This window comes from Phaseolus vulgaris, chromosome 11, assembly GCF_000499845.2.
Source record: "Phaseolus vulgaris cultivar G19833 chromosome 11, P. vulgaris v2.0, whole genome shotgun sequence".
Classification (NCBI taxonomy): Eukaryota; Viridiplantae; Streptophyta; class Magnoliopsida; order Fabales; family Fabaceae; genus Phaseolus; species Phaseolus vulgaris.
In genome coordinates this window covers 2,564,128-2,579,975 of record NC_023749.2, presented here as the reverse complement: position 1 = coordinate 2,579,975, position 15,848 = coordinate 2,564,128, and the positions used below count along the sequence as shown (strand labels likewise).

At 25.5% G+C, this 15,848-nt stretch overlaps 1 protein-coding gene and 1 long non-coding RNA gene across 2 annotated transcripts; both read left to right on the top strand.

The window, feature by feature from the left end:
• The first annotated feature begins 460 nt into the window (after positions 1-460).
• Positions 461-1,666, top strand: LOC137822215 (uncharacterized). Its single transcript, XM_068627116.1, has one exon. The coding sequence runs from the start codon at positions 461-463 to the stop codon at positions 1,664-1,666; it is 1,206 nt and encodes a 401-aa protein (XP_068483217.1).
• Positions 1,667-1,820: 154 nt separating this feature from the next.
• On the top strand, positions 1,821-2,431 carry LOC137832956 (uncharacterized). Its single transcript, XR_011084639.1, has 2 exons — positions 1,821-1,971; positions 2,186-2,431. It is a non-coding gene; the product is annotated as an uncharacterized lncRNA (long non-coding RNA).
• Positions 2,432-15,848: the final 13,417 nt, after the last annotated feature.

The following is a 15,848-nucleotide window of genomic DNA, read 5'->3' as shown; positions in this document are numbered from 1 at the left end:
CATCTCTCCTCAGCAGGTTAAATCACCTGTTCATACTACAACCCTATCCAATACTCCAATTGATGGTCATCATGCGGAGGTCTCTGCTATTGTGACTGTACCATCCCCGTCGTTGGTGCTAAAAAATCAATTCTCCTCTCTTGATGGTTTAGACACTACTGATGTGGGAGGTGATCCTTATATTGGTACGTCTAGTGCCATTGTTGAACCTCATAAGGCTAAATCTTCTGCGGATGTTAAAGCACTATCGTTGGTCCTACAAAATCACTTTTCCTCTCTTGATGGTTTGGAAAAATACAAATGTTCTTTCAAAATTTTGGGTTGATCCCAACGAGATGGAGGAGGATGACAGTGATACTGGGGAGGAAATAGTTTGCACTAAAAGAAACCCAGGGAGACCACCTAAGAAGAGTGGTAAGTCCAAAAAAACTGCTAAGGCAGTTCTCTCCACACCGTCGCAATGAAAGTCTCTTCATTTTTCTGGAATGTTAGAGGATTGGGAAACCACAAAACTGTGGAGATGTTGATTAGTTTACTCAAACTACACAAACCTCTTCTGGTTTTTCTTGCTGAACCTATGGTGCCGTACACTGATGTTTTTGAAGTCATTTTCAAATCTGTTAATATGCATTTGGTGGCTACGTCTCCTATTGTTAATAAAGCTGCTAAGCTTTGGTGTTTGTCGGTTCCTAATTTGGTTCGAAATTTCTTGGTAAATGAACAATTTATTTCTGTAACTTGTCATTTGCATGATAAATGTTTTAGTTTTGCAGGTGTTTATGGTGCTACCACATACGTGGCTAGACGGGTTTTGTGGAGGGATCTTAGTTCCTTCATAGGGTCTTGGTGTATTATGGGTGATTTTAATGTTGTGCTCTCAGTCGATGACTGTAAAGGAGGGGTGGCTCCTAATCAAGTTTCTTGCAATGAATTCCTTGATTGGATTAATACTAATGATCTTTCTTGTATGCCTTTTACCGGTACTTGCTATACTTGGTGTAATGGAAGGAGAGGGCTCCATAGAATTCATAGAAAATTGGATAGGGCGTTATGTAACGAAGTGTGTTTGGATGAATGGGATTCTTGTACTTATCAGGTTCTTGTTAAAAATTGTTCTGATCATTCCCCTATTCTTACTAGTCTTGCTAGTAATTCTTTGAAGAAGGTTAGCAATTTTCGTTTCTTTTCTATGTGGCTTCAAGACGCTTCATGTATGAAGCTTATTCATGATTCTTGGGCTAATAAGGTTGTTGGTTGTCCTATGTTTATTTTACATCATAAGTTAAAAAGGTTGAAAGTTGAGCTACGTGACTGGAATAAAAATTCTTTTGGTAATGTTCACAATGCAGTTCTTCTTAAACAGGGTCTTCTGCTTGGTATTCAACAAAATTTAGAGACTGCTAGTATGTCTGATATTGATGGACTTCTCTGTCAAGAAAGGATCGCTAAAGAGGAGCTTGATCAGGCTCTTCACTGTCAATATTTGTTTTGGAAAGAAAGGGCTAAAATGCTTTGGTTTAAAGATGGGGATAGAAATACTGCTTTTTTCCATGCTGTGGTCAAGAGGAGGAATAATTTTAGTGGGATTCATCGTCTACGAATTGATAATGTTGTTACTGAGGATCCTACACTCATTGAGGAACATATTTTGGACTTAAATGGTTGAATTTTGTCATTTATTTAATTTGTAACATAATACATTAACAAATTAAAACACCATTAAGTATATTAAGTAACGCAATTATGAAATTAAAATTCCATTGAAACTACAATCATCTAGAAATAACTATAAGAATTACTCTTTGCACTAAGATTTAGACACTCACACTAGTACATTTGAGAATTCTGATCAAGTATTTCTAAATCACGCAGAGAAACACCTTTATTTCAAGAACACTCTTGCAATGGCTTTCCATTTCAATCAAACAATTTTCTTGGGAATTGTGATCGTTGCTATGGTTCTACCTCAAGGTAATTAGTAAAATGATTTCATATTTTAGTTTGTTTATGGCATATAACTTTCATGATTTTTTTTAAAGGTACTTTCTAGTCAACATTAAAGGATAAGGCAAAATAAAGTAGTTAATGATTTTGTATCCATTTTATATGTTGAAAACTAAGATAATAAATGGAATAAATTTATTTACAAAACATGTGAACTTTTTTTTTTCTTTTGTGAAAGAAGTGATCGTTGCAGAACCTGTTACTGGAGCACCACTAACAACACAAAGTGATGCACCAGTGGATTGTAGTACAATAAAATGCGTTATAGGTCCAGAAGATTGTGATGATTGTTGCACCTTACAAAACCACAAGAGTGGATCATGTGCCAAAAAAGGCTATTATTATTTTTGTCAATGTCAGGACTAAACTTATAATGTATTCGTTCATGTTTTATGATCAAAGTTTAATAAAATTGATATTTTTTTAATTATTATCTTATTCCAATAACAATAAAAGTTTAGGCTAGCATTTATGTGAAAAATTAGTAAAAAATAAATAAATTTGCAAGGTAAGTAATTATTAGAAAAAAAATTACAATTTCATAGATAATATGAGATAGAAAATATAATGTAATCTAAAAAAAATCCAGAGAATTTGTTACTATTATCTTCAAGAAATTACTTTAAAAAAAAGTATATGAATTTGTTATTTAAACAAGTCAATCTTGTTTTAGAGTGAGTAATATTTTTAAAATAGTGATTTTTTTCTCTATAAATTATCACTTAAATGATTTTTTATTGCTTGAAGAAAGGGATATCTAAGTTTTTTTTTTAATTAAATAATATCATTTAAGTGAGGGTTCTAACACAAGTTATATTCTCGTATTTTTACAATGCATTTTACTTTGACTTTGATTGTATGGTCATAGTACTTAATGTTATATTCCATGTTTCGAACATGAATATTGAATTCATTTATATTGTTATGTTATTATGTTATTTATCAAATAGTTTGACATGTGATGAAGTAACTTAAAAGAGTTCATACAAACACTTATGTACATCAAATCATTTGTGTTAAATATACAATCCAAAAATGAAATATCCTATACTAATAAAAGTGTATCTTTAAATAAGAAGAAATTTAAACATTTAGAACATCATTTTAAGGTAGAACTAATGGATGTACAAAAACTTAAATGACATTATAATTGTTACATGACTATCCACAATTTGTTTCTATTAAAAATAAAAAAAATATATGATATATGTTATAAAAAAAACATATTTTCCCAATTTAAATTATATGTATTATTTGTAACTATAAAGATAAAAAAGGACAATATAACTAAAATAATTTTGTATCATTTAGTAGTAAGAATTCGTATGTGATCTTAGCATGGATATTAAATTTAAGACCAAATTTTATAAATAAATAAAAAAACATGTTTTTGGAGTATGTGTAACATGCCGAGGGTAATAAGACTATTGATCTTAAGAAAACAATATTTTTTTTTATAATCAATCACTAAAAAAAACCAATTTTAGAAATAAAAAATAATTAGTTGTTATAATGACAAAATTAGATATTATTTTAGAGGCTAAAAAATTATTGGTATCTAAATTATTATTTATTATTGATAAATAGATTTTAAATTGATATCTAATTAACTACACATAAGTTTTAGCTACCAATTATTTAGATTTTAAGGTTGATATCTAAAACGTTGGTATCTAATTAGATACCAATTTACAAACTACTTTATAAGTTTTGATTAATAAATATTAAAATACAAGTATGTTGCCTAACATACTTTTGATAGAAAATCCACACTTAATATTCTGTTTTATTATTGCTAACGATAAAAAAAAAAATTACACTCCCATTTTCTTTACCAAGTATATTTACAGTTTTTTTATAAAAAAGATACAATTAATATAGGTTGATGTTAATGGTTTTAAAGGTTTTATGTGTATACCTTTTCACAATAAAAACATTATTTATATCAATATTTGACCCGTCTAAACCAATAAATAAATATTAACATCAACTTCTTGCTATATCCACACAGACTCTACAGCAATGCCTCGGGAGGAGCTAGAGCTTGCGGTGCTTTTTATCATCTTCAACCAATTATATATGAATTCTATGTAATTTACGAATATTTACGAATATTTACGAATATTTATGAATTCTCAAATTATAAGAATTGAAATTATACAAACCTTTTGTTTCGTGTTCCATCTTACAATATTTTTTAAAGATAATATTTTACATATTTATATCTTAATATTTGTATGGCTTACAATATAATTAAAAAACTTATTAGTGAAGAACATAAACTTGTTTCAGAAAAAAGTTCGGTAAAAATATCTCACTGCATTTTTTCTTTCAGTGAGACAAGAACAGTGTAGTCAAGAATAAAATTAGGTAGTTTTGTTTTTTCTCCGGTACAATGTAGTCAAGCATAAATGTTAGGTAGTTTTATTTTAGTATTAAGATATTTTATTTAGTATTAAGATATTTATTACTTATTATTATTTATTATAATAAGAAAACATAAATAAATGAAAATATATATTAGTCAAAACTTATAATAATAAATATATAAACTTATTCTGTGCCTTTCTTATAAAAATGAATGGTAGTTTATGTGATGGTGAGAGGCACAGAGAGAGGTATGATGGCATGAACTTAAGTGGAATGAGGGGTGGGTGGGTAATTATTATTTATAGATGAATAGGTGCATCTATATTTAGGGTTTAGGGGTATCATTTTACACATTTTGTCTCTAAGCTTCCATTGGAGAATGACTTGGACACCCATGCAAGGACATTGCTATTTACGTCCAATACTTGCCATAAAGCAACAACGTCATTCATCACTCAGAATGCTATCATATAGATTCTTGCAAACACAATCACATTATTATGTATAAATAATTAATAACCAAATGCTAAATTCACTAATCAATATCTGCATGCATGCTCCCCTTTTTCTTTAGTCAGTATATTCAGGCCTTTAATTTCTCAGTTTTTTTTCTTACCTTTTTACCTTCCTTTGTGTTTTAAGTCACTGTCATCATGTAAACTCTCATACAGTACTTTTGGAATATAGAATACTCTTATTACTCTTGATATTAGTGCTTATAGAAAGAATCTAAGACATTATTGGTGCCATTCTATGCCGTTTCATAGGATGTACAATCTTACTCTGTTCCTGCCTTTCTTTATTTTATCTTTTAATTCCAACATTCCACTATCTCTAACACTCAAACAATTTATTTCTCTCAGAATTTGTTGCACTCAACAACTTCCTTTTTAAGGTTACCACTTACTCTTACTTTTGCTGAATTACTCTACATTCTACACCTCATCACACTAATATCTGCAGGTACATCCTATGATATTTACCCAGTGTGTTCTTACACGACTTAAATAAATGGCTTTGCACGATTTAAAGTTGACAAAACAAAGTTGTGGAATCATGATAAAAAGTAAGGACTATGGTTAATGAGAAGTTTGAAAAGAAAGGGCTGAGACAAAGGAAGAAGAATTATTGTTTCCTCACCTTTTTCTTTGTCTATACTATTGTTGTCTCTAGGTTTGTTTTCCACGTGTGTCCATTGTTGCAAACTTGCAGACATTTAGGTTTTGAATTATTGTTGAAGTGGACTTTGGTCCTTCACAGAGACAAATTCAGGTCTTCAAAATCTATGCAGTCTTAACATATCATGGCCCCATGAAAGGGAGAAGAAGTTGAAAAGAAAGGTATTCATAAAAAATCTTTATTTTTTATTTACTAAAATATAAAGACGAGGTCTATTTTTCTTTATTATTTATAATAAAAAACATTATTATTTTTCTAACTTCCATTTCTACTAACCTTTTTATATTTACTTTTTAACATTTCTAATAAAAAGTAAATAATATCTAGTGTCTAGTTTGTTTGTTTTTTACTAATTATTTAAATTTAAATTTGATGAAAAAAAATTGGTTCTAATTAGACATCAATTTAAAAATCATTTAACAATAATAAAAATTAATTTAAAAATTAATTTTTTTTTCTAAAACATCTCTAATGAGTAACTATAACAACTAATTATTTTTTATATCTAAAAGTTGGTTTCTATTTGATGATTTTTTTTAGTGTTTAATAATTGTTTATTTTAATTATATAAACAAAGACATCATATATAGATTGATTAAAGATAATTTGTAAATTTAATCCTGATAATGAATTTCGTTTTTATTTGACTACAAGTAAAAGGATAAAAGTTTAGACATAGCTGGAATGAAAGTTATTGAAGTTACTTACCACTATATTCATTTTTTTTAATGATTTATATTTATTATGTTACTTGTTAAGTAGCTTAGAAATTAATTTTAAATAATATAATTAGTTATGTTTAATTATAAGGGATTATTTATGAAAGTTGAGTTTTTAAAAAATGTTGTCAATTATACTTTAAGATAATTGATTCTATCATAAATATGTGAAAACAATATTTAGACAAAAATAATAAATTATAACTTCACATTAACTTCAAAACTTATATGTTGAATCACATAATTTATTAACTGTTGACATTATTAATTATTTGGGAGTCCAATGAAATGTTACAAATTTGTTTTTTTTTTATATTATTATTTTTGTAAAGATTGTGAGAATATATGTTACTTATAAGTTTGTATAATTATTATTACAGGTTTTGACTAATATATATTTCATTTATTTATGTTCTCTTACTATTTTTTTAACTAATATTAGATAATATTTTTATCTCAAATCATAGTAAATTTTAATTTATATATAATAAATATATAATATAATTTATTTCATTTTGTATGTATTAAATTTAAAACATGGTGAATCTTAGAAAAAAAAGACCCATTCGACTAGCGCATACTTAAATTATAAAAATATACATGATATTATATAATTATATAATAAATCATATTTACATTTAGTTTAAAAGTAATAATATTAAAGTGGAATAGAAAGGGACCGTGTGTCAGAGAAAATGAATGTTTTCCATGTGAAGGCACCTAGTACATGAGTGTTTTTCCCATCCACATTTAACAAAACAAAATATCTATACGTCTTCCCTTAGCCCCTTCTTCTTTCGGGCCTATGATAGGTGACAATCAACTTCCCTTTTGTCTTTTTTTTTTCTCTTTTTTTCTAGTCTGATGACACATAAATTAGTTTTTGTTAGGAGTTTCACCTCAATAATTTAAGCCTCTTTTTTTTTATAAAATAAAAATAAAAAATTTAAAACTTTTAGTTTAAAAATTATTCTTTTAAGAATAAAAAAAATAAAAAAAATTAAATTGTACAACAACATAAAAATTTAATCTATAAACATAATTTAGTATTTATTTTTATTATTATTAATGATGAGTAAACAAATATATTTGTTTTTTATATTTATTTGAATGATACGTATAGATTATTGATAATATAAATAATTAAATATTTTAATAGTTATCCTATTATGTAATTTTTGAAAGTATCAAAGAATATGTCAGTTGATAAAGAGTCATAAAATTTATTGTATTAAATTAAAATTATGTTAATATATGAATTTTTATGTTTGGAAAGTAAAAATTTAATACAATGTGAGATTAATGAAAAATATAATGAAATTGATCCTTATTGATCAACTGATACAAATAGGTCCACATTCACATTTGTCTGAACAATACCCCAGAGATTCAAACGCACGTTAATTAAAAAATTTCACCAGTGTTTCTCTTATTTTAGTGTGTATTATTATATTGATTGATTTGTGTTTTCTATTAGAAAACTTTCAAAAGATTGAATTCCTTGAATGCTAAATCTAAGTGTGTGTTTTTCTTTCTAGTGTAGTTTATTATTTATCATTAAAATAAAATAAAATCTAATACGTAGATAGTAAAATATTCCAGAATAGTCAATTAAATCATTTCGATAGAAACATTTGGAATAATTTCAGATGTTACTGGAATCAAGTCATAAAATGTCCCTACCAAATCCGTGCTTCCACCACTACTCTTCTCTTTTTTATTCTCATATGTGTACGATACCAACCAAAAATAGACAGACAACCTTTTATTACTTTCTACCTGTGTCTGTGTGCCACAAAGAAAGAACCAACCAAGATGGCGCAATAGCGAATTTCAGTACCAGTTTGCAATCAAATCATCAAACATCGGAAGTCTCTTCAAACATCGGAATTTCAGTACCACTACTCTTCTCTTTTTTATTCTCATATGTGTACGATACCAACCAAAAATAGACAGACAACCTTTTATTACTTTCTACCTGTGTCTGTGTGCCACAAAGAAATCTCTTCAAACATGTCGGAGAATCCTCATTTATTATTTTTAATTTGTACTAAAATTTAAAGTTGTTCCTATTAAGGAGATGAATTTAAATAAATATGGAAGTTTTCGTCTGGCAAGTTGTTAGAGTTTTACTGGATCCTTCTCGTTTTTTCGTGTTTCTTTTTCGTCTCTCAGTTTTGAGTAAATGCGAAATGGAGGAAGTATCTGGAACAGATATTTCGATGCCCAAATCAGTAAAGCAGGTGATCGACACTCGGTAGATACACAATAATAAATGACGTAACTTATTTTTTGAAATGTATACTATTATTTATATTAGTGTGTTGAGTCTGATGAATGGAAATTGGTTTTAGGAAGTGCACTAACTAACAGCAATTACTTAATATGCAATCAGGTACAAAAAAGTTGAGTATGGGTCAGTGAGAAGAGTTAGTGGTACTCTTGCTCATACGTCCCTAGCTAGGGCTTGTGAAGGAGAAAAGGTTGTTTATTTGTAAGAAAGAGATGCATGGTCCCCTCTCTAAAGTCAGGTTGGCACTGAGAAATGAAAAGTGAAAACTAATAAATTTGATGTAAAGAAAAGATGAGAAGCATTTGGTTTGCGTAGTGCGAGGTCACATCGAGCACATGCAAGAGTTTAAGTCCTCCACCCACCTCTGTCCTCAATTGCACTTGCAAAAGAAAGTGGCACATGATTGTTTCTTTCTTCAACAACTCCTGCCCTCCAACCAAAGCTACTGAACTCTGGCAAATGACAGAGCCTGTAGAACCAGGCAAGAACATTGTATGTTGCTCAAACTGCATTTCTCATTCATCAGGATGCTCATTTTTGCCACCCTAAGCAAGATGATATATTCATAACTCTAGAAAAATACTTACTTGCATAACAGACACATTCACTTTATAATCTATTCCAACAATATAATTCCTTACTTATCTACAATATATTACTATTACTACAAGAAAATTATTAAATAAAAACTAATTTTAAATACTAAAATAATTAATAATTAAATTAAAAACCATTTTATAAATTAAATTATATCTAAAATAATTTTTATTATTAATAAAAATTTATAAAATAATTTTTAAATTAGTATATGACTATTAGCTACCAAGATTTTATCTATTAACTACTTATATTCTAAATTAGTTTCTATTAGAGACTAATTTAGAATCTAAAATTTTAGTAGTTAAAACTTTATTAGTTAATTTATATACAAATTTAAAAATCATTTATAATATTTTACTAATAATAGAAATCACATTAGATATCAATAATTGTTTAGTCTCTAAATTAGTATTTAATTTAGTTAATATAGTGACTAATTATTCTTTCTTTCTAAATTTGGTTACTATTTAATAATTTTCTTGTAGTGGAGGAAATAAGTTTTTAGTGATTCTGAGTTTTTAGCGATTTACGGTAAGAAAGAAAAATAATTTTTTTACTAAAATGAAACAATTTAAAAATTATATGGTCTAAATTACACTTGAGTTATAAACTGGTGTATTTTAATTTACAGTTATCAAATTAAACTTTTTATAATTATATATATATATATATATATATATATATATATATATTAATAATTATATTAAAATATAAAAGAAAAATAATTAAAATATTAATATATTGAATTGTTAAGAATATATTTTTTAAGGTATGTAAATATATCATTTTTCTATTAAAAAGAACTATATGTAAGTAATTATAGGTCTAGAATTGATTTTATGTTAATGCAATTTCTAATAAGTTTTGTCTTGAAGATTTTATTCTTGAGTTTTAATTACTATTTTTTCTTTTAAAATAAAACATTAAAACATAAATTAGGTATTATCAAAAACAAACTAACATAATCAAATTACCAAATTAACATGATCTTAATTATGAAAACGATTGTCTAAATACACAACAATGATCAAGAGGGAACCTTAAAAAGTTATGACGGTAAATAAGTTAACTTCAGATATTATGGCTCTCACAAACCAGAATTTGAATAGGAACTTAAAATAGTTTTTATCATTCAAATTTAATAGCTATTTTTTTATATAATAATTTTTTAATAAATTTGAAAATTTTAATAAAATACATGCATGTTATTGAAAAAAATGTGTAACAATAATTTTTGTTGTTATATGAAGAATATTGTAATTTGTAAAAAAAATAGATTTTATATTTGATAGTAGTTATAGTTACATAATCACAAAAGGACTATTTATTCATGTATAAACTATCACTTATTGTAATTAATATTGGTTGAAAATATTTTAAGATTTGGTATATTAATGGATTATACATTTCATCTCAGTAGTATAAATCCATAACATTTTCAAATGATATAGTCAACAAAATTTCAATATAAAAATTAATAAATGGTAGGTACAGCCTTTTGTTATCTTTTTTTCACCCAACACTTGCTTTCTAGTTAAATCTTCTAATAATTGTTCGAATTTAATTTTGAATGTTTTAGAAAGAAACTATATCTATCATGTTATGTATAAATCATTTAAAAATATGTTAATTTCTGGTCATTTAGGTTGCAAGTAAAAGTTACAAACAAATCTGAAAAATCGACAAATTGCATATTGTTATTTCATCAAATATAATTGGTTCATAAATTTTTTGTCACAAACAAAATTTAATGAGAACACAATTCTCTTTTTTTTATCCCTTCATTTTGTGAACTAGTATTTGGTTAAGAAAGATTGTTGTATTTGTCAACTTGCAACTATGAAGAATACTTGCTTTTGCTTTTATTTTTTTTATAAAATGAAAATATAATACTTATAGCAGAATAAACAAATTCAAAAAAACACAATTCAAAAGCCAAATTTCTTACAACCAAAGACATTAATTAATAAAAAAATAAACCATAAAATCTCACATTTTCTTCAACTTTAATGAAAATATTTCTAAAAAGAGAAGTACAAACTTAACATACATAGAAAATGGACACAAAATTCGTAAAAAAAATAAATTCAGACACTTGAAATACATTAAACACATTAACCTAATTCGAGCACTATAATTTAAGATTATATCATCAGTTTATTCCATACACAATATTGGCGTCAAAAAAAAGAAAAAAATAACACAAAAGAACTTATAGGAATACAGAGGAAAGAAGTGAGAAGACAACAAAACTATACAAATTTACATATGTAAAGAAGATAAATGAACAAGTTGTTTTCGCATGGAAAGTGGTAGAATGAATATAAATGAAAAAAAAAACTAATAAAATAAAGATCTGGCTATAGTAATAATTTTAGAAAAATGGGCATTGAAATTATAAAAAAAATAGATGAGTAAAATAGTAATAAATATTTTGAAAGTTTCCCTGTATATTGTTTTGTTATAGTTATAGTTGATAGCATTTAAGTGTGGAGTGAGGAAAGTGGTAGAAATTACCTTGAATATTAAAGAAGCAGAGTAATGGAGGGACCATGCAGCCATGCACGTAAACCAAGGATCACTTTTATTCAAATCTGGGCGCCAACACCGACACCGACAACGACAACATATGCAGTTGTACATCACCTCTCATTACTACTTATTTCTAACTTTCTATAACCATTTTGAAGATCAATTTCACAAACAATTAACCCTAAAACACTTTCATCATCAATATCACATACAATTACAACCAAAACACTTGAAAGATGATGTAGCTCAAACCTTAAATAATTAATTAAATAAAAATTTAAAAAATATTTACCAATAATAAAAATTAATTTAAATAAAAATAATTTATTTAATATTTAAAATAATATATAATTTAATCAATATAACAATTAATTATTTTTTTAAAATCTTTTATAGTAAAACTATCATTTATTTATAAAGTAATTGGCATAACAGTCACTTTTGGTCGTAATTGTCTACTGAAAATTAGGGGGAAAACATAAATTAAGCCATTAACGTTCTGAACTAACAATAACTTCATTATATGTTTAATTATTTTAAATATTATGTATTTAATTTATATATCTTCAAAATACTTTAGCCATGCCATTGCTGCATTCTTTAGTATTAGGTAAAATGCTTTTAACTCAATTAGTTTCCCAATTCTCCTAAGTGACCATGCCATTGCACGATCATCATACCACAAGTAGTGAATGTTTCTGGTTTTATATGAATTTGAACTGTTAAACTTTGTATAGAAATGAAATAAAAAGAGGTGTTAAACTTGATAAAATATAGAATATTTTAGAAAAATGATTGTCGTTGAGGTTAATTAGATAGACATGATTTGAGGAGAGAGAGGAAAGTGTGTACTGGAGAGAAAGATATTGTTGGTACAGTCACGGGAGATGTTACCTTGGTGAGTGAGTACGTAACCTCTATGTCTTGTAGTGTTCCATGCTATAAAGTCTTCAAATATGTCAAATAATCAAAATTATATTTTGTTTTAGTTCAAGTTTATTTTAACTTTTACTTAAAAAAAAAGTAAAGTATCATTTATTCTCCAGAATATATAGATCTGTTGTATTAGTTCTTAAAGTAGACATTTTTTTAACATATTGTTATAATAGTTCAAAATTTCAAAAGTTGTGTAATTTAAATGACAATATTAATATACGTTTAAAATACATTGATACGGAGTAGTTTAAGTTTAGAAACTTATTTGACGTCTTACTCTCCTAGAAATTTATTTTAATTATTTTTAATTTTCACAGAGATTAGATTACACTAATTTTTAGGATTACGTTAGAACGACGAGAAACAAAATCTATCACATTTCAAGAAAATATAAAAAATACAACTATGAAGATGAAAAAAAAATAAACTTGGGAAAGGTGGAATGCTACATGGACAGAACAACAAACTAGCCACATAATTTTTTCATCACTATTTATTTACAACAGTACAAGTGTACACTCTACTTAGGATTTTTGACCTAGTTGTAGGGGTTATAATGATGGTGGTATACCATGTGTTGATTATTTGTATCAGTATAATGGTCTTGTGCAAGTTATAGTTTATGGTATTTAAATATATAAGTTAAATCAATTAATTCATCAGATGGTCATAAATTAAGTATAAGTATATTAACTTGAGTCCTGACCACCTCTTCAGCATTATAAATTGTTCACATTTGTTGTTGATATATGTAGATATTAGTAAAAAAAGAAATCCATTTATGACATGGCGTTTTTACTATTAAACATTGTTTATTAAAACACAATGACATTTATATCTAATAATGTTAGTTTTATTTATTTATTTATTTATTTTTATGTCGTTTAATTTTTTTCTTCAGTTACGTACATAGATAAGTACATATCCTTTGTTCAATGTATATGTCATCTTTGCCATATACATTAAACTGATCATTCAAGGAATCACACTAAGACTCCATCTTCATATTTCAAACATTTTTTCTATGCCTTAATTCACCTAACCACTGTTTATCTAACTTCCTAACTTTTAACTTTATAAATTCTTTTACAAAATATCAAAAATTTAAATAAATATATAAATATTACTACCCAGATAGATTATTTTTTATTTTTTCATTTATACCAACATTTTATTTTGAGAATGTTAATTGTTATTTATATTTTACTTTCAGGTAATCAATCTCTAAAACAATTTCACTCATCTTATTTAGTTTGCTTATAAAATATATATTTAATACAAAATATTTATTTTGCATTATTTCTTTTAGTGCATGCATTAATAAAAATGTAAATCAATATATGATCATATTGTAACACAAAAAGTATGATGCAAACATAATAATATTAAATAAATAAAAAATATATTTTTTATGTCATTATCTTTGTATTTGAATGACCACATTTTGTTTCTAAAAACAGAAAAACATGATAAGGAGTTGACTAGGGAGTTGTTAATATTTTAGTGAAAGAAAATAGATAATTGAAAACTATGGTCTTGTGGCCATCTAACGCAATTTCCACTGTCCAAAATAATACACTCTTTTTCCGTTCTAATGCATGAAGAAAAAGATACGTGGATCCTCACTTTTAAAATATATTATTTTAATTATTTTTTTAAATTTTAACCAATAATATTTTTTTATTAAATTTAAACTATTTATTTATTATATTGAATATATTATTTCATAATCAATGTATTACAAGTTTATATATAATTGAAATTAGTTTAATCAGACACATAATAAAGTTAGTTAAAGAAGATGAAGAAAAATTGGTTTACTTTAATATATACTTGAGAATTAAATCCTTAAAAACAATTAACATGAAAAATATAAACTAGAGGTATATATATATTTTGTTGTTTAACATCCACTTAAACTAGAGGTATTTACGTTATATTATGTTGGATCTTTTTATCATTAATCTCGTTAATCATCAAGACTTTGGCCTATTGAATCTAAAATTACTATTCTTATACAATTATAGACAAATGAGGTTACTTTTTATCATATGATTGATAAATAATGAAATTATTGGTTTTTCTTATTAAAAAAAATATAAATATTTACTTAATAATAAGTAAATTTTTACTACTTTTCATTGTAATAAAAAAGTAATTCAAATATCTATTTTTTTCTAATTTTTGCAATAAATATTACACAACATAATTTTATTTTTGACATTGACACACGTAATAATAGCTTGATTTCATACATATACCATTCTGATATCATTGTCAGAAAATTTAGTATTTAAACTGCATTTTAATCCATTACAATCTGAGAGACTCATTTTACACTCTTATTGGTTATGTGGTGACTACTTTTATGATTATTGATCTTATAAAAGAAAAAAGTTCACAACCTTTATATTGATTTTTTTTTTAATTTTAACATAGAATGAATATGGTGAACTAGTGTCATATCTAGCACCATTTCAAAAGTAATAAAATAAATAAATTAAAAAATTAAAAAAAACTGATAAACTCATTTTACACTCTTATTGGTTATGTGGTGACTACTTTTACGATTATTGATCTTATAAAAGAAAAAAGTTCACAACCTTTATATTGATTTTTTTTTTAATTTTAACATAGAATGAATATGGTGAACTAGTGTCATATCTAGCACCATTTCAAAAGTAATAAAATAAATAAATTAAAAAATTAAAAAAAACTGATAATTTTAATTTTAAATGCATTAAAAAATAAATATTTTTAATGTTTAAAATAGTTAGAAATATAATTAATGAGTAAAGAAATAAATTTTTACAAAATAAAAATATAAAAGTAATAAATTAAAAATGTTTAGTTTGATTTTTTTTAAGAATGAAGAAAATAAAAAATTAAACCCTACAACAACATAAAAGTTGAATTTATAAACAAAAATTAGTATTTATTTTTATTATTTTTTAGATGTAATTATATTAATTTAAAAAAAAATACAAGACATAATTATAAAAAAACCTAATTCAACTAATATTAATTAGTAGTGGACACACAAATAATATTGAAGTGTTTACCCTAAAAATTATCATAAAATATAATTTATATAATTATAAAATAATAATAAAAAATTAAGTATTAATAGAATAACCACTAAACTATTTAAGGAGTAAAACTTAAATTGGTAATCATTTAATAAATTTTGATTGTAACTCCTTAATTTGACAGGT

Coding starts and splice junctions, on each gene's coding strand:
- LOC137822215 (XM_068627116.1), top strand. CDS start 461: ATGAAAGTCTCTTCATTTTTCTGGAATGTTAGAGGATTGGGAAACCAC.